Source organism: Falco punctatus (genome assembly GCF_963210335.1).
Source record: "Falco punctatus genome assembly, chromosome: 10".
Classification (NCBI taxonomy): domain Eukaryota; kingdom Metazoa; phylum Chordata; class Aves; order Falconiformes; family Falconidae; genus Falco; species Falco punctatus.
This window is the reverse complement of record NC_137590.1, coordinates 317,554-336,824: the sequence shown is the minus strand read 5'-3', so window position 1 is coordinate 336,824 and position 19,271 is coordinate 317,554. Positions and strand designations below refer to the sequence as shown.

The following is a 19,271-nucleotide window of genomic DNA, read 5'->3' as shown; positions in this document are numbered from 1 at the left end:
AAAAAATAATCTCAGCATCTCCAGTGCTTTGGTCTTTCAGCTTTTTTTTTTTTTCCAGGGGGAATTTTCTGAAGTTGATATTATCCAACCCAAGCCCCCTCTTTTCACCTGAAGTGTATAACTGTGGGAGGCCAGATACACCTCGAGCTGCTACACAAGCCGTAACAATGCTCCCCCCAGGGATCACTAAGTCCTTTCCATCTCCCATGCTTAGCTGCAAACAAGTAATGTGGATCTTCAGCATCCTCATTATAAACTTCCCAAACATCTTTTGGCTCTATCCATTGCATAAACAAAAAATGGCAGCTGAGAACACACAAAGAAAAAAGCTTGGGAGAGTAGCTGGAGGATGGTTGACACCAACTACACTGGAATTCACTGGTCAATATTCAACTGGAAAGACAAAACACTTATTCCTTATATAAGTAACCTCAAATGCTTGGAATGGTAATTAGGATGAGAGAATATATCCCAAATGGTATTTTTTTCATCTTCCCATGAGACAAAGACCAAGTGCAAAAAAAGTTTCTCTTTACCTACAGTATCTCGTTCCAGATGTACAAGTAAGATGGACCTCACACCTGCTGTTTTAGTCAATATTTTTCTGCCACTCCAAAAACTGACTGCTTTAAGAAATTGCCCAAAGCAGAAGACAACTCTTCCCCATGAAAAGTATAAAAACACAATTAGACCGACTGCTTGCTTCAGTGGACACTTAGGACTGAGCTACTAAAAAGCATGAGAAATTGCTTGGTCATTAAAGCCATCCTTCCTACAGAGGATGCCTTCCTGCGCACCTTGACACAGGCAAAAATTAACATCACATGTTTAAGTAATGACAGAAAAGCTCAGAAACCCTTTATGAATTCAGCTAAACCGAAATCCCAGTGTCTGCTCTGGAATTTATTTTTATTACAAATAAGAGGCACTTCACTAATTAAAAAGCCCTCCAGGCAGATTTGTATAAAGAAACACAAGCAAATACATGTCACAACAAGGCACAAATAATTGGGCTCCACCTGGGAAGGACTGACGGAGCCTAAACAAAGCATTTCAAATTCTGACATATTTACTTGCTGAAAGCTTGCAGCATCTCCTCCTAATTGCATCATCCACTGAGAAAGCCATCTTGGTAGCACAACAGGAATGGAAACACTGGGAAAGGAGACCACAGGGAAGGAGGAAATGCAGCTTCTTTCATTTGAATTTCTGATTAGTTTCCATCAGAAGACTTTGGTGTGTCTGAAGGCATTTCCCAAGGACCAGGCTCTACCTGTACAGAGTCAAACACTGTAACTGAAGGCACGACTCCACCTCAGGAGCTAGCTCCAGGCTGTGCTGGGCCTGCTGAGGGCTGCAGCTTAAAAAGGATATGGCAGTGATAGTGGACAAGTTGACTACCTTGTCCTCCACAGCTTATCACCCCTCTTCAGCCTCTGCCAGCAGAGTTACTGCAGCAAAAACAGAGCCCTGGTTTCATTTAAAGCCAGGTCTTTCATCCCAACTGCCCTGGCAAGCTCACCAATAGCTCCAGCAGCATGTTCAAAGGAGCAGGGACAACACCAGGAGCATGTGGCAGAGGTCAGGCTGCCAATAAAGGCAGGTGAGAGAGGTTATCACATCAGTGGTGATGCCCGAGAACAAACAGAGCCCTTCACTACCCCAGCTCATCTACTGTCAAGTGAGTTACCACAATGCTCATCATCCAGGAATAGGCTCATCCAGCAGGACAACCTACTGGGAGCAGAAGATTGTCCTGCGGTCACAGTGAGCTACAGAGAGGATATTTATGGCCTTATTTAAGCCAGTTAAGGACAGGGCACATGGACCCAGTTCAGCAGGTGTGAGGGGCTCTGCACTGAATACCAAACAGCAGGATATTCAGGTGCTCTGCCAAAACCTGAAAACCCCTATGCTGCAAAGCCACGGCTGAGTGCAGACACAAGGAGTCAATCAGCAGCTCCAGGGCAGGCTGATGAAGTGTGGAAATTCTGGCCTGTTCCTAAATTAAAGCTTCTGAAAAAAACCACAGAAATAGTATTCAGGCAAAGACAAATTAAAACCTTAACTAATATGAATCAACTGCATGCAACAAACTCAAGATACTGAGATTCAATAACAAAATTAAGAGTTTTCATTGCAATCAGAACATGAAGCACATTAATCCTTTATATTTTGTATTAACCAAATTAAAACGGCCAGCCAGACCAGGAGGTTTCCCACTGAACAAGTACGCTCAGTACCATCTACCCACCCACCTAACAGGACTTCAGCAATCCCCAGTACTTCTGGCACAGGCTGGAGTATCTCCCTCTGAATTAAACAGCCTCGGGACATGAGCAAATAGCCAAAAACATGCTGCTAAAACTCTAAGTCCAAACTGAAAAGCTTTCTTCTCCACAGGTAAAATGGCAACCAAGTAGTATTCTTACTAATGTTTTTACCTATCAAGAAATACAGCTTTGACACATCTTTTCACAACTGCAAAGAAAGGGTTCATGAATATGAATTTTTACTAAACTGCACTGCCAGGAGAAAAAAAAAAAAAAAAACAAACAAAAAACCCACCCTCATGAGCCAAAAAGCCAGAATCCCATGGCAGTTTATGCTTTGTTATCTTTAATTACAGAAGTGATTCTATTAAAGCTGATTCAGATCTTATAGTCCTTCCACGATGCTAATAGTTCTTCCTCCATGGCTCTGTGGGGAAAAAAATGAAACTCAACTGTTCCCTGGTTTACAAAACTTTTACCTGGTTGCCAGCAAGCAGCCAATCCAATCCTATGAAGCCAAACCCAGAAGAATAACAGAATTGATTGAAGAAATGACTCAAAGCTCAGACACAAACACACTGAAATTTGCAAGATTTTCTTATACATTAGGCAGTTCACTACAGAGTCTCAGTCTCTCCTCCTCTCATCTTTGCACCACAGCACACTACATTTTTCTACAGATCAGGAAAATCATTTGAACAGGACACATTTGCCTTCTCTACCCCCAAAGCAGGGCAGTGTTCAACAAACCAGATTCTACATGTCTTGTTGGTAGATTAAACATGCAAGTCTCTCATGAGGTTTTCAGCTGCGGACCCAGCAAGGGTCAGGCCAAAAGCTGTCTTTTGCATCACAAGGGCAACTATAAAATGCTCTTGGTTACAAAACATACCAGGCCACTACACTTAGATCTCCCTGTAGCTTATGTGCTTCCAGCTAAGGCCAAGACATCTGTTTCAGCTAAGCAAACCTGTTGCAAATACAGAAAACATGTGAACTATCTGACCAAAAAGCTGGCTTCAAAATCTGCATTCCTATAATCCACTCTGATATCATCATCACTCCAAATAGCCTCCATCTGACTGACAGGAAAAAACCCGTCTCATCAACCCAGCAAACACCAGACCCAAAAAGCATCAGAGATACTCCAGTCAGTGGGGATACGCTGGAAAACTTACGCTGAAATCCAGTGCAAGAAGCACTGTACTCCTCTACACTGGCTAGCAGAACGACGGCTCCAAATCTACATGGCTTTGTCAGGTTTTCCAGTTTATCCCCTGAAGTGAGCAACCTGCAACCTCAATCCCTGAGCACCAAGTGCCCTTGGCTGTCACAAGCAGAAGCAGCGACTATGACTTGCTGCTGCTAGCAGGCCAAGAGCACACTGCTGTGCTAATCATTTTGCTCTGGATGAATTCTAGTATTCCATCATCCATGTTCAAGGACATTTGCTCTCCCTTCCCAAGACACTTTTACAGACTAACTCAAACCACATTCTGTTGGAGAAGATACAGAAGAGACAGAAGAGAAAAATACACCTGCAAATATAAGAGCAATGAAAAAATTATTCTTAACACCTTGCACCATCACTGAGGTACCGGGCAAAATGCCAGCATGGTCCTCCCTCCTCTCCACCAGACAAAGAGAATGTGAAAAGCCAGCTGAAATCTGGTGCCCCTGGGGGAGAGCTGTGCTCCCAGGAATGTTAAATCGAACTTTAAATCATTTTGAGCTTTTCATCTAGGATGAAAAAAAAAAAAAATGCTGGCCAAACAGCGCAACAGCAACTAGCATCAGCCCCAGCGAGGACCATGCTCCTGCCACGGTGTGCAGCATACCTTCCAGCAGAGCCAAACTTAATTCAACCGCTTCTGGCCGATGAGCCAAGGTAGAGAGCAAGCAGGACTTTGTTCTCCTTGAATGGGGTTATTCAGAGGAGCCACGAAATCTTCCTGCGTTTGTCGGAAGCAGGATGCTGCTTGGGACACTGGCCCAGCTCCCCGTCCCTCCACGTTCACTGCCAACAGATGATCCTGGCTCCCTACCTGACCCCAGGTGAGCCAGCCCTGTGCTTGACCACTAAAGCACTGTTATTTTGTCACCGCGTTTGGTTTTTTTAAGCGACGCAGACAACCCGCTCAAGCAGCCCTCCTCGGAGCCTGCCAACCAGGTCCCAGGCAGGCACAGAATCAGAAGGCACGCCTCCGCGCCCGCGCGGCTGCAGCGGCGCCTGGCAGAGCCCTGCGCGACCGCCGGGGGGCGATGTTGCCGGCCGCCGCCCCGCCGGACCCCGAGCGCCCCGACAGCAGAGGGCCGGGGTCGGGCCAGCTCCGCTCAACAGACCTCGGAGTCAACTGCCTTGCTCGGAGGCTGCGAACGGGCTGGGCCGCGGCCGGCGTGCCCCCGCGGGAGCCGGGCCCTGCGGGGGGCCGGACGGGTGCAGCCGCGCGGGGCCAGGAGCTGCTCCCCGCAGCGGCCCGGGGACCTGCCGCGGCGGAGCCGCTCCTCGCACAGGCCGCCCGGCTCGGCTCGGCTCAGCTCAGCTCAGCCCAGCCCAGCCCAGCCCAGCCCGGCCCGGCCCGGCCCGGCCCCGGCCCCGCCACCGCCACAGGGCCCGGCCCCGCCGCCCCTCACCTGCCCCTCAGGGCCCGCGGCTGGGCCGGCCCGGGCCCGCGGCTGCCGCCCTCCCCGACCAGTGGCGTCCCCCGACCGGGCCGCAGCCCTGCAGGCCACGACGGGGCGGGCGAGGCGAGACCCACCCGCCCGCCCCCCTCCCTCGCCTCAACAGGTGCGCGGCCGCCGCACTCACCTCTCCGCCATGGTCCGCTCGGCAGCGCCGCCCGCTCTGCTTGCGAGCGGGGCAGGATGTGAAATCCGACCCCGGCCCCGCCCGGGGGCGGTGCGGTCCGGCCCGGCAGCCGGGACCCCCGACCGCTCCCCGGGTCCCTCTGCTGGGGCCGCTGCGCCGGGCAGCGTCGGGGCGGGAGGGACGCGCAGGGGCCGGGCCCGCGGGCCGAGGGCAGCCCCTGGTGGCGGCTGCGGCCGTTCCGGGGCCTCCCCGGGCCCGCCAAGCCTCAGGCATCGCAGAGCCCCGGCCCGGCCCGAGGCGGGAGGGCGCGGAGCCGGGAGCTCCGTGCCGGGGAGGCTGAAGCGTTACCTGAGTTACAGACCCGCGGCGGCGCTGAGCTGCCGTGCCCAGGCTTGCGAGGGAGGGCGTCGTTCGCGGCAGGAGCCACACCGTCCCTGGCGGCCCAGGAGCCTTCCCCCGCGATAGGGGCCGGAGACCGCTTGGAGTTGGTACGGGTCGCAGGCGCAGCCCGCCCCTGCACCCGGACCGCTGCTGCCCCGGCAAATCGCCTGTCCCCACGATGGGGGACCAGGCTGGCCCGTGGTGCAGGGCTGCCACACGCCCGCGTTTGCCCGGATGTGCCCTCTTCCGTGCCCCGGCAGCTTTGTCTGGGCAGATTCTAGGGACTTTCTGTGTTCGAGCCTGTAGCAGCCTGGTCAGGGCTGTGCGGGAAGACAGATTTGTCCCCCACACATGCATGGGTCAACCGTCTACATAGAAACAGCAGCGCAGAGGCCTTGGGAAAGGGTGGCGAGCCCTACTCCTCCAGCAGCATCAGCAGTCCAAATACACAAGTTGTGCACTAAAGGACAGCTCCAGTAGATCAGCTTCTGCCAGTCACCAGTTTGGAGTATGTCACTTGGTGCAGTGGCACAGCAGAGCCCCTGCTATCTCAGTGACTGCTGCAACATGGCAATGCTCCCAATGAATCTCATATTGGGTCCTGTTATTCCAGAGTAGGAACAACACCATGCAGAGACAAATCCTGGGGGCTGAGCTGCCTGGATGCCTCAGACACCTTTAGCTGGGGGTGCAAGGCTTGGCAGATACTCAGTGAATTTTGCTACTAACAGTGATTTTTGGCCCGTATCACACCATGCAGCAAATTTCTGCTACAGTCAGAAATGAGTCTGTTCAGCTCATTAATCACCCCAGGTGAGTCAGCGCATGGGGTCCCTGCACAGAGTGATACCCGCACTCACGGTGCTCTCTCACAGAAGGCATTTTGGCACTGCTGAAGAACTTCAGAGTAACTTAATCTGAAGACATTCACATGAAAGTCCCAGTGCACTTTTAAATAACGAATAGAGAGACAGTGAGATCGTGGCCACTCACTCACTGGCTGGACACACAGCTGCATTGTGCTTACTGGGGGCTCCATGTGGCGGGGGGCGGTAGAAAGAGGGGGGCCCCGCAGGGGCTTCGAAGCTGCTGGAGATGCCCATGATGCAGGCGAGCAGGCAGGGAAGGCTGAGCTTTGCAGGGCTGCACAGTTTGGGGACAGAGGCATAGGCCAGCTGGGAAAGAAAGGAAGAGTTAAACCAGGTCTGCGCTGGAAACAAAAGTTTGCTGGTGTAGCTCCAGTGAGGTTAAATTGACAGCTTTCCTTGTGGAGATGCAGCTATTATTTGCCTTTGCCAGTAAGGGCTGTATCTGTCCTCTGAGGGAAACAGTGATACTGGGGAAGTGCTTATAGCAGCCTGACAGTCTCTGTTCAAGGGCTTTTGTAGATACAGACTTGGTGTATCAAAATTTTAACACGATTGACATTACTGTGCTAGCAACAGCCTTTGGACAGACTGAAAACAGAAGCTGGGGAGAGGGGAGATTGCAAAGGCCCCAGTTTCAGGGCCCCCCCCAAAAACGAGTGACCTGACACAGTACACAGGAAGTTGGCTACAGGAGGGACCAAACAAACATTCAGGTTTTCTGCAATGCTCTCATTTTGTTTTGTGTGATTCAGGGCTTGATGATAATGTGTAAGCTGTTTTCAGCCTACAGCTCTGGCAGGCTTGCTGGAGAACCTGTAACTTTGTTGCATAGCTGGTGCCGCTAAAACTCTTGGGACATGATATTGCACATAGCGTGCTGAAGAGTTTCCCTCTCTTTTCAAGCCAAAGCAGGTGAGCTGGAGGCACTCAAGGACACAGAGGACATCTGAGATCAGTCCTACTCATGGGCTAGCAGCCCCGTGCTGTCCTGCACAATGTCATGCAGCAGGAGGGCATTAAAATGAAGAGTAAGGAAACCACGAAGAAGGCAGAACCTTCCCACCAGAGTATGGTCACAGACCCACTGGCTACCAAGGACGCTCCTGGGAGCAGAGATCTCCACTGCTGGAAGAGGAAAGCTTGGTGAATGGGGGTTCAATTACCAGGCACAACAGATGGTTGTGGGGCTGCATGTTGCACGAGTGCAAAGCTGCCAGACCAGGTCCACCTTTTCAGGAGGGCTAGAGGGCGCTGGTGGACATGAGCTGTGTCCACACCAGTGACTGAGGGAGGGGGAGAGAAATCCCAGAGGGGAAAAATGAAGCAGCTAAGGGAAAAACTTTTGTGGGATCTCTGAAGTGACTTTTTCAGAGGCTTTCACACTGCAGGTAGTCACAGGCTGGGGAAAACTTCTACTAGTAGTAGCTTGTACAATCACACAAGGAGGTCCTCTGCCAGAGATGCGGGTGGCTTACTCTGTGACACATACATGGGAGATCAAGCCCACCAGTCATGATGCCTACCATCAATACACCAAAGATGGCAGCAGAAGGTGAATGTGAAGTGTCTGAATAGTCTGAGAGCATGGCAAAGATGCAACAGTGTCTGAGAACAGAGGGTTATAAACCCTGGCTCTTTTGCTAATAACAAAACCACACTGCCTACAAGAAGAAACAGCCTTCATGAATTGTGAGGCTGTAAACAACAAATCACTGTAAGATGAATTAAGGAGATGTATGATCAGTGTTTCCAGGCCAAAGTATCCCCTTGCTGCCTGTTCTTGGCTGAAGGATATTTCCTACAGCTGGCACTGAAGAACTGCAAAAGGAGCCAGCTCCATGAGATCATGCCTATATCATTTCTTCAGGTGGAAGAAACCGGATCTGGAGGCATACACCCACCCCCCTCTCATGAAGCTGTTCAGTTGGTGGATGTTCATACGTGTGCATGCACTCCATGTCAGGAAATGGCAGGTGGAGGACCTTGCATGAGGGGTCTTCCTTATCTGTGGGTGTGGAAGAACTGGATGCTAAAGGTAAGGAAAGCTCGGTATCGTGCTGCTACTGCCTTGCCTGCAGATACGGGGCTGGGGAGATGGGGCAGCGCCCAGGCAGATGTGCTACCGCTGTGAGCGCAGCCAGCATGGTGCCCTGCAGGTTTGGGCCAGCAGGCACTGCCCTTGCTCTGCCTCTGTTAACAGACTGGACTGCGCCTGGAACCAGCCCAGCCCAGTACCAGCCCCATGGTAAGTGTCTCCCTATACAGGCAAGGGGGAAGTAACAGCTCCAGTCAGGTGTGAACAAACCCTGTGTTGAGGAGAGACTGGTGATACTGGGAGTAGACACCTGAAAAGCTTGGCAAGATTTGGCTGTCTGGGCTTATGGCCAGCACTGACCCACTGCAGCCTTCCAGGGTACTACTGAGGGTGGGAGGATGAGCTAGGAGATTCTTCACCAGGGGCTCCCTGCTCTGCTCGGGAGCTGCGTCAAAACTAAAGTCCTCACCCTTGGCCCCACCTGAACTATGTTCCAGTGAAGCTTGTGCCAGGCCTGGCGCCTTGTTGAGTGCAACCCACCAACTTGGTCAGCAGTTGCTCAAATGTGGCTGACCTTTGTTACCATCACCAAACCTCCTCTGCTTCTCTTGCATGGTGGGTTGGCGCTGCCATGCTGTCACCTCATTCCAGCTTGCCTGCCACCTCCTACTGCCCCCAGCACCATGAGCCCCCATGGCTGGAGCCCCATACAGGAGCAGGAGTGGCTCTGTGCACTCTTGTGCTGAGGAAGTGAATAATACCAGAAAAAGTTGTGTACTGTGAAAGCCGTATGTTAAATAGGTCAAACTACCACCAAGCTACTACTGTGAGTGCCTGCATGTGGGCAAGATTTCTTCCTGTGGGCAGCTCTTTGCTGCAACAGGAAACATAAAGTGCTAGGTTGAGCCAGGGACATAGTTCACACACATGGGTGGTGGGATCTCCGCCCCTGGAGAGATATTTTCAGTATTTGGCTATGCAAAGCCATGGTTGACCTGATCTAGTGTCGGTGATGGTCTCACTTCAAGCAAGAGTTTGGGCTAATGCCCTCCAAAGGCCTTTCCAATCAACACATCTGTAATTCTGTGTCAAGGGGCTTGAGGTTTGAGCTGAGCAGGCAGATGTGGTGAATTCTCCATTATTTCAGCACACAGACATCTTCTACCAAATGTCTCAGATACCTTATTGAACAGGACCAGGCTGACCTGGATACAAGACTTGCTGGCTGAAGTTCTCTGGATTGTGCACAGTGAGAGTCCTCTCCAACAAATGGTCTTGGCATGTATGAGGTAAAGAAAAAAACATCCCTGTTCTTAATTAACCCTGTCTCTGTTTTGAAGCTGACTGAAGGTATCAAATAGCCCAGGACAGTCCTATGGGAAGGGCTAGTTGGAGATACTCGGCTATTTGTAAAAATACATGTTTTTAAGCAGCAGTCAGCAGGTTTCTTTATAGTGGGCATGATGTAAATTTATATAACAAGCCAGGTGTTCTGCAATGGGGCTTTTTTAAAGTCATCCTGTCCTAATGTTTTCCATCTTACTGTCTTTAGCTCCCTTGCAAAGTAAGCAGCCATGCTATTGTGTTACCAGTTGGCAACAGCAGCAGCTGGCTGTAACCCAACCTTGGCAGCATGGGATGCGGAGACAGATGGAGCAGCAAATGCTCTGTTTCCTCTCCTGCTTTCTAAAACAGATTGTGACTAAAAACATACGGGAGAGGTTTCTGCCATCTTCCCTGCTACCGTGGCTCCCCAGCTGCTGACAAAGCTATGGGATGAGCTCTAGCAGGTGTCACTGCTCCCCACAGCAAAGGAGAGCTCTGCCTCTTTGGAGGGGAGCTGCAAAGTGGGAAGGACATCAGATGCAATGATTACAAGCCCTCACAGGCGAAAGAAGGGTGCAGTGGGCAAGATGGCTGAACTGAGCAGAGGGCTCCCCATGCATCAAGTCCTGCCCCTTTTACTGGTCCGAGTCTTTGTTCTCTGGGCCCGAGTGAACCACATCAGCTCATTAAACTGGCACAAAACAAAAGCAGTGTTTTGCCAGGCTAGTAACCTGAACTGGCCTGATGGATGATCAGACAAGCACTGGGACAAGGAGGAGGAGCAGAGCCACACACCAGAATGGGCCAGGAGGAGGGAAGAACAGGGGAGGAAGATAGAGATGGGCCTGTCCCTTGTGAGCCAGGAGATAACTCTGTTGTCTTGGGAAGTCCTTGTCCCAAAGCTAGGCATACACAGGAAGGGGAAGTCCATGCTCCCAGGTCACTTTCTATGAGCCAAACTTTGAGGCTGGTGGCATGAAGATCAGGAAATTGTCCACAGTGGAGGTTTACCTGCATTGCTTCAAAATTCCTGTGGGATGAAAACTCTCCAAAATAAGGTGCATATGTCACTGTCATCATATCAGTTACAGGTTCCCAAAGGACTTCAGCTCTATCACAGCCTTTCACACCTCTTTGTGTCTGATAAGAGCTCTGCTGCTCTCAACCTATATCCTCTAAGGATTTACCAATCTGTCCAAATGCATGAGCTGAGCAATGGTGCTCTCTCCCTCACAGAAGAGGTAATACACTGGAAAACACAAACCTGTGTGGGTTGGCCACATGAGTCCCACCGTCAGCTGTCTTGAGCTGAGGGACAGCTGCCCAGAGCAGAGGACACTTGCTGAGAGGCTGGTGGCCAAGGCTGATGACATGAGACTGAGCTGTCACCACCACATGCACCCAAACAGCAGCATGAGTGGTGCTGGCACAGCTGTCCCACCTCACTGTAACGCCCTGCTCCCTCACCCACCAGGCTGCATGAGCTGCCTGGCTTTGCTGTGGCTGTTTGTGCCAGACTATGTAATGTTGTTGTAGGTAGTTGTCAAGAACGGAGTTTATTTTTAAGCCACAGACAGAACTTGTAATTCCTCAAGCTATCCCAGCAGTCTGGTGTTTTTTTCTCACAAGCTTTGACAAATTAATTGAATCTCCATTTCTGTGAGAAAGCTGGAAGGAAAGTCCCACAGTCAGGACTCGGGAGTTAAAGAAAGATGGGAATTTGCGAGGTCGCCTACAGCATTTCTCACCAGTGCAGAGGCTTTTCTGGGGGTATTCCTTGCTGGCCTTGTTGTCTCCTGGGACAATTATTTAGACATCTATCTGAGGTCCTCTCAGGGTGTTTTGCATTATAATCTGCCTAAGTTTTCTCAGCTTCATCCCATTATTCCTGTTCTTCTTAACTACCACCAAAAAAAAAAAAATATATATATTTTGCTTTATTTTGTTGTTTATAGATGTCCCCAACTGAAATATCTGCAGGCTGTTATTTCTCACTGTATTGTTTCCGTGAAATAATACAGATTTGATTTTTTAAAACTTTAACTTAATTCCTTTTGCCCTCAGGTAGTATCTTGAGTTCTGACTGCAAACTGCCTACTTACCAATACATACTGATAACCAAAACTCCTATGATGAGCACAAGAAGTGGTTTTATTACTCTTTATCTTTTATCCTTTCTCATACAGTCAAGAGTTTGAGGACCAGCCATGCTCCTGCTGAAGTCAGTGGGAACAGTGGCAAGTTCATTGCTCTACCACATAACCGCAGAGAGAAGTTTCTGAACATGTGGTTGCCAGTATTGTGATGCCAAATGTCCCTGTTTGCATTTGCTATGATTTGTCAGGTGAGCTGTTCCTCTCAGCATCCAGGTATTCAGCTTTAGGCAAACCACTTGGAAAGCTGTTCTTTGCTAGTTTTTTAAACGTCTTCACTATCTACTAAGCCGACCAACTCAACAAACATGTTCTTGTCTTTTGAGTACTATACACACAGGCTGGCTGCTGACAACCTGAATGCGTGCATCCCATAGAATCACAGAATCATGTAGGTTGGAAAAGACCTTTGAAATCTTCAAGTCCAGCCGTTAGCCCAGGACTGCCATGTCCACCACTAAACCCTACCCCTAAGCACCACATCTACATGTTTTTCAAACGCCTCCAGGGATGGTGATTCCACTGCCTCCCTGGGCAGCCTGCTCCAAGGCCTGACCACCCATTCCATGAAGAAATTTTTCCTAATGTCCAGTCTAAACCTCCCCTGGTGTAGCTCGAGGCCATTTCCCCTTGGCCTGTCACTACTTTTCTGGGAGCAGAAACCGACCCCCACCTCGCTACAGTCCCTGCCAGGCAGCTGTAGGGAGCAACAAAGTCCCCCCTGAGCCCCCTCCTCTCCAGGCTGAGCACCCGCAGCTCCCCCAGCCACCCCCCACCAGCCTTGTGCCTCAGACCCTTCCCCAGCCCCCTGCCCAGCTCTGAACATGCTCCAGCCCCTCAGCGTTCCCCCTGCAGCGAGGGGCCCAATCCTGCAGACAGGGTTCCAGATGCGGCTGCACCAGCTGGCCACACTTTCAGATACAAGCCAGGATGCTGCTGGCCACCTTGGCCACCTGGGCACGCTGCTGGCTCACGTTCAGGCGGACATCAGCCAGCCCCTCCCCAGGCCCTTTCCTGCCAAGCAGACTTTGCTCTGCCCCCAGCCCGCAGCTGCCTGGGGCTGGTGTGACCCAAGGGCAAGATCCGGCATTCAGCCCTGTCGAACCTCATACATTTGGCCTTGGCCCATCGGCCCAGCCTGCCCAGAGCCCCCTGCAGAGCCTCCTGCCCCGCCGGGACACCAATGCTCCCCCCAACTTGGTGTCGTCTGCAAACTTACTGAGAGCAAACTATTTGTGTGTTCTGGTTTCAGCTGTGATAGAGTTAATTCTGTTCTTAGAGGCCGGTGCAGTGATGTATTTTGTATTTGGTGTGAGAGCAATGTTGATAGCACACTGATGGGTTTAGCTGTTGCCAGGTAATGTTTATAGTACCTCAAGGACTTCTCAGTTTCTCAGGCCCTGCCAGGCAGAAGGCTGGAGGGACACAAGAAATTGGGTGGGGAGAACTAGCCAAAGGGGTATTCATTACTGTGGGACATCATGCTGGGTATATAAACTGGGGGGAGTTGGCTGGGGCATGGTGATTGCTGCTTGGAGACTGGCTGGGCCTAAGTCAGTGGATGGTAAACAACTGTATTGTGCATAATTTGTTTTCTTTCCTCCATTCCCTTGGGATTTCATTCTTCTCCCCTCCTCCTGCCTTTTCATTATAATTGTTGTTATTATTGTTATTGTTGGTTTTATTTTGTTTCAATTACTAAGTTGTTCTTTTCTCAGCCCTTGAGTTTTACATTCCCTTCTGATTTTCTTCCCCATCCCTCAGGGTAAGTGAGCAGCTGCATGGTACTTAGTTACTGGCTGGGGTTAAACCACGTCAAGATGTGATTTTTTTAACTATAGGGGTTCAGTGTTGTATGTTGGAAGATTAAAATCGTTTAGGCACATTGACAAGGCTTCTTTAGCATCCAGCATCACCACAAGCACAATTTAGTTGGTTCTTCATGTATAACCTGTAGCCTGCTACTGCACTGTCCCACTGATTATCTGCCTTGCACCAATTTCTGATAAGGTTGTTCTCAGTCAAAACTGGGTAGTCCAGTTATTGCTGCTTATTTTTTATTGCTAGAATTTGTACAGAAGCACATTTGTTGCTGTTACCCAGTTTCTGTACCTTTTTTTGGCTGGACTTCATTTGTTCATCCTCCCGTTGGTCATGTCCTCCTGCTTCGGTTTTGTCAGCCTCCATCCTCATCTTCTAACTAAGAGCATTTTAATAACTTCGAGAAGGATGACCCTAAATTTCGTGGGGTTTTTCAGATCAGTCGACTTCACTTAGTTCAAAAAATCCCCTGTAACTTGGTGAAGCGTGGGCAGCCCGACTCCTGCAGGAGCAGCTCGCGCCCTTATTCCCGCGACGCGATCGCGATCCCCACAACCCGCTTAGGCTCTTGCCAGCGGGACCTCCCTGGCACCCTCAGTCCCGAGGGTTAATTACTTCATTCGGGCACGTCTGCGGGGGAAAGCGCGTCCCAGCGCAGCTTCTCGCAGCCTTTGCAGAGGGGGAGCACTTCCTGCGCACCCCCGCTCTGCAGGCAGGCAGCACGAGCAGCGCGGCCGGCCGAAGAGACAGGAAGCGGTGCGAGAAAAGTACTACGCAGTCCCACATGGTCTAGCGGTTAGGATTCCTGGTTTTCACCCAGGCGGCCCGGGTTCGACTCCCGGTGTGGGAAACGACAGTTTTTTTTTCACCCCCCACCCCCCCGTATTTGTTAATTCTGCGAGATGCCTTCCATCATCTGCAGCACGGGGTAACATGAACGACGCCCACACCGGATTCCCTGCACCTGCCCAGGGAAGTCCATTAAGTGAACACCCTGGTGCTCACAGTAGAGATAAGGATGATGAAGAAACACCAGCCATGGCTGGCATTTCCCCTGCAGCACTGCAGAGCCAGTCTCTCCTACAGATCAAGCCAGTCTACAACCGGGAGTAAACTTCTGTTGGGTAATGTGTTACTGAGAGCTTCCTCCTGGCCCTCCCATCATCTCCAGAGGCGAATCCAGCCAGAGGCATACTAACCATGCCATCAGCCCTGCAGAGCTGAACATCCACAGCCAGCCAGCCAGGGTAGCACAACATACCAGGGTCGGGGCTGGACACGGAGCTGGTGCAGCTGCCTGCCAGTCAAGGTCCCTTATTAGCCACCCCCACCCTGTAAGAACTCAACCCTATGTGTGTTGGGTTCATCCTTCCTCCCACACTGCCAGAGCATCAGCTGAGGGTGAAGGGTGTGCGCATGGAGTAGACAAAAAAAGACACCTCCCATGGCCTCCTTCCAGAGCCTGGCTTCACAGGCAATGTGAGAGAAAACCCTTAGGAAAATGCACCAACATGAGCCTAAGCACATACTTCAGTCACAATCATACAATGAGGGAACAAGGAATGTGGAGCTGGTTAGACCTGACCTTTGGGTGGCTGACTGGGAGCAGCAAGTAACTGCAGTGCAGTGAGGGACACGCAGCCATTGCAGTGCTACCAGAACAACTACAATAAACCTCATTTTGCCTGTGAGAAAATTGTTAATTTTGTTTACAACCAAACTGTACAAACATGATTAGGTTGGAATAGCTATTATAGTCATGCTGGTTTTTTATTTTTGAACAGCTCATTTTTCCATTTGCCCCAAACTCAAGTTGACCAGTTCAGCTTAGAACAGGGGTCCTCAAACTTTTTAAACAGGGGGCCAGCACGCGGATTAAGTGGCAGGAAGTGATCTGGGGCTGCTTGGTTTCCCCCCCCCCCCCCCAAACCCCAGGGGGGGTGGGGGGGCAGGAGGGGTGTTTCTGTAAATACCGGGGGCCGGATTGAGGACCCTGGGGGGCTGTATCCAGCCCACGGGCTGTAGTTTGAGGACCCCTGGCTTAGAAAGACATGGAAACTGTGCAAGAGCTTCTGGAACTTTTCAAGCTATTGACATTTCAGGAACTCTGTTAGAAATGACATTAAATGATGCAGTAGCCTAAGAGTTTCTCATAAACAGGTTTTCATTCGGAAATCTACGGGCTTGAGTCCTTACACCTTAATTGGTTTAAATATTTCCATATGCAATAGCAAAATTATAATTTCAGGAGGCAAAGTCTGTTTAGAAGTTCTCTTTACACTGTTTCAGATTTGCAGGACAAAGAAGGAATAACCTAAACCCCCCAGCCGTTATTGCTTACTTTGTGCTGATTTCAACAGGACACCCACCCAATGTTATCTGTACTATGGTGAACAATTGGCAAAAACTTACTGCATATTATTAAATTTAAATAAAAATGAGACATTTTCTGGGCACCCACGGGAAAAAAAAAGCACTGCTAATGAGACAAGCAGGTTTTGTTTCACAAAACACTACTTACTTTTTGAGTTAAACCTTTCAGCTTCAAGGCTCCAGTAACCTGCAGAGGCTTGGACCAAAAGCCGCACCAGAATGCCAGGTCACTGACAAGTTATACTTGGGCTACATATGGGGTGACTCCCGGGGCCCCACACCGCCCCGCAGAGGCGCCGAGGGGAGGAGGGGGACTGGGCATGGGCCGGGTGGAAGCCGCAGCACTCCGACGCCACAAGGGAAGGGACTCGCTGGCCCAAGGACGGCGCAGACCTCCCTCAGAATGACTGCGAGGGAGTACCCCACCCACCCGTCCACTACCCCCCTCCCGCCCCGCCCCAGACAAGAGAGCGGGAGCGCTCTCGCGAGAGCGCAAAAACACATAACAGCCCCTCCTGTCTGCCCAAGTCTCGCGAGCGCTTGAGTCACCCCTTCCGGGCACGACATCTCGCGAGAGGCGGCGGGCACAGGGGGCCTTGTCTGGCCCTGAGTCTCGCGAGAGCCCCTGCGCCGTGCGCTGGGCGCCCCCGTGCCGTGCGCGGAGTCTGCGAGCGGCGAGACGCGGCGGGCGCCATTTCGGGGAGCAGCCGCAGGTGCCAGAGCCGGGGCCCAGCCCGGGTCCGGGGATTGCCCGCCACGGTCGCGCCGCCCTTTGCCACCTGCCGCCTCGGAGCTGGCCGAGCGGCGCCGTTCATCTGGGGATTAGACGCCTGGAGAGGGCTCCTGAGTCCTCAGGCCCATCCCCCAACGTCAGCACAGCCAGCGCCGGAACCGGGAGTCGTTTCTGCCGCCGCTGGACCTCGGGCGCCCGAACGAGGACAGCACCCACCCGCAGCGCAGGTAACTGCCGGGCGGGGGACTGGGCCCCGCCGCTGGGCGAGCCGCGGCCTGGCCTGCGGAGGGCTGTGGGCCTGGCCTGAGGGAGGCCCGGGAGGCCTGCGCCCCTCCCGCCGCCATGCTCGCGTCTCTGGTTGGGCGGCCCCGTCCTTCGTCCGCGAGGGTCGCTCCTGGCTTCCCCGCCGGTATCCGCCCCGCGCCCCTTTGGGGCCCGAGCGCCGGGCGAGCTGTTCCCGCCCCAAGGCCGCGGCCTGGCCGTGCGGGGTTTGGGTGTTTCTGTGGCCACGTAGCGGGCGAATCCGGCTGTCTCCGCCGCGGCGTTGTCCCTCCCCGAGTCCCCCCACGATGGCGCTGTGCGGGGCGGCCAGCCCCGGCCGGCGCGGGGTTCCGGCCGTGCTGCCGCTATCGCGGCCGGAGCTGACGGCCCAGGCGGCGCGGCAGGGAGCGGCTCTGGGCTGTTTACGTTGGGACGCGGGGCGGGGAGTGGCGAGAGGCGGGCCGCCGCGAGCGGGCGGCTCTCGGGGCTTGGCGGCCGGCGCACGCAGGGGCTGAAGGCCTTTGGAGTGTGCGGGTAAGGTGCCCCGGCGGAATAGAGGCTTGGTTCTAGCGCAGCAGTCTGTTTGAGGACCCGAACCCGTTATGTTACGGTGGTGTAGGGAGTGTGCGGAGGATTGTTGGCGGGAACCTGCTGAACAAAGGTGCGTGTGCTGCTGAGAGCTGAGCTCGCCTCCCATCGACGTTCTCCCTGAACTTTTTTGATGCTTTTCCAGCAGATTCCTTGCAAACCAAGTGTGGAATTGTCATTTCGTGCAATTTCCAAAGCAGATAATTTCAAGAGGACTTTTTAATTCCCTTTATCTAATACAACACAGCAAAAATAAATGAAATCAGCCGTAAATAGTGGCTAGATTAGTAGCAATAAATTTCACGTCCCTTTGGGTTTTCTGTAGGCCCACAAAGTTTCAAGTGTTTTTTCCCCTTGGTTGTTTTGATGTTGGTGGGGGAGAGGTGGTCGCTGGGTTTTGGTTTTTGTTTTGGGGTGGTGATGTTTGTTTTCTGTATAGAGTTGTCAGATATATGCAGCTTTTCTGAAGCTGAAGGGCTTTTACTAAAATTATTTTGAGCTTCTTCAGTGTTTAATGAAAGATACTTGAAAACTTGTCATGATATTCTGCTCACTTGGAATTGAACTCTATTTGTGATTCTTTTTAAAAAATCAGCTTTATGTGGAGCATCGTTATATGTATTACATTAATTACATCGATAGTAGGTCTGTGTCATGTGAACAGAAGGTGTGACAAAAACGTGGTAGTGTACCACTCAGTTTGTACAGCGTACAAAGGGCACATATTGCACGGGGCGAGATCAAAGGTCCGTGTAACTCAGAATCTTGACTGTGATGGTGGCAAGCAGGAAGTGCATAAGAAAAAACAAACACAGGGCAATCATACAGTGATACTTTTTTCTCTGCTCTTAGTTGTCAGCTAGCTGTGGTTCAGGGTCACAAAGCATGTCTTTGTTTAATTAAAAGCTTTTTCTGTGAGATTTTGTGTGGTTTTTTTTTTAACCCTGCCTGTGTTTTTTTTTCTTTGTTAGCATCCACAGTGCTCTATAACAGTGAATTCCATGGCTAAATGCTGTGTGAATAAGGACCTTTGTTTTGAACCCACTGGATGATATAGTTCGTTCACTCTTACTATTTGGGTGAATGCAGCAATAGTCATTCCCTATTCACTTTTCTAAGCCACTCATGATTTGGCAGTCTCTGTAATGGCCCCCATCCCATCCTTTGGCTACCCCTCCTCAGGATGAAGAATCCCACCCCAGGTGTAGCTAGATATGTTAGGTAAATTACATGCATGAAAATACAATTGTGGGTCACTGGTGGGAATTTCATTGCAGAATCCTGGGTTTGGCCTGGTGCTGTTTCATGGTGCTTAATCATACTGATATACTTGTTCATACCAAATACAAGTAGAATGGTAGTGAATTAGGTGACTTCAAAAGCTGTATGTAAATACTGCAGTGAAAAGTAAAATTGAGCCATTACATAAACTAAGGAGGATTGTATTTGTGATAGTACTATACCCCGAGAGGTAATAACTTGAAAATAAGATTAGCGTACCTTGGTTAAGTAATTGAGTATGAACTTCCAGTGCTCTGATATTGCTAAAGGATTATGTTTTATTCTTGATTGTATTAATGGGTGATGATCAGATGTAAGTGGGGGAATGACTTGGTTCTTACACGTGTTATAGCTCTGGTATAATACTC

At 51.2% G+C, this 19,271-nt stretch overlaps 2 protein-coding genes across 10 annotated transcripts in view; one reads left to right on the top strand and one right to left on the bottom strand.

Annotated features, from left to right (window-relative positions):
- The window catches only part of LOC308070819 (rho GTPase-activating protein 39-like), a 67,513-nt gene extending 50,992 nt beyond the window's left edge, over positions 1 to 16,521 (bottom strand). For 2 of the 5 annotated variants that reach the window (XM_080405402.1, XM_080405407.1), the window contains exon 1: positions 5,083 to 5,416. In XM_080405402.1, coding sequence (XP_080261528.1) covers positions 5,083 to 5,093 — 11 coding nt within the window. In that variant the 5' untranslated portion in view covers positions 5,094 to 5,416. The other 3 variants (XM_080405405.1, XM_080405403.1, XM_080405404.1) reach the window with 3 other exon arrangements.
- A 185-nt stretch (positions 16,522 to 16,706) lies between these two features.
- Positions 16,707 to 19,271, top strand: part of RBM39 (RNA binding motif protein 39) — a 31,858-nt gene continuing 29,293 nt past the window's right edge. For 2 of the 5 annotated variants that reach the window (XR_013930868.1, XM_080405423.1), the window contains exon 1: positions 16,707 to 17,000. The gene's annotated coding sequence lies outside the window, so the exon portion shown is untranslated. The remainder of the gene's footprint in view (positions 17,001 to 19,271) is intronic. The other 3 variants (XR_013930869.1, XM_080405422.1, XM_080405421.1) reach the window with 3 other exon arrangements.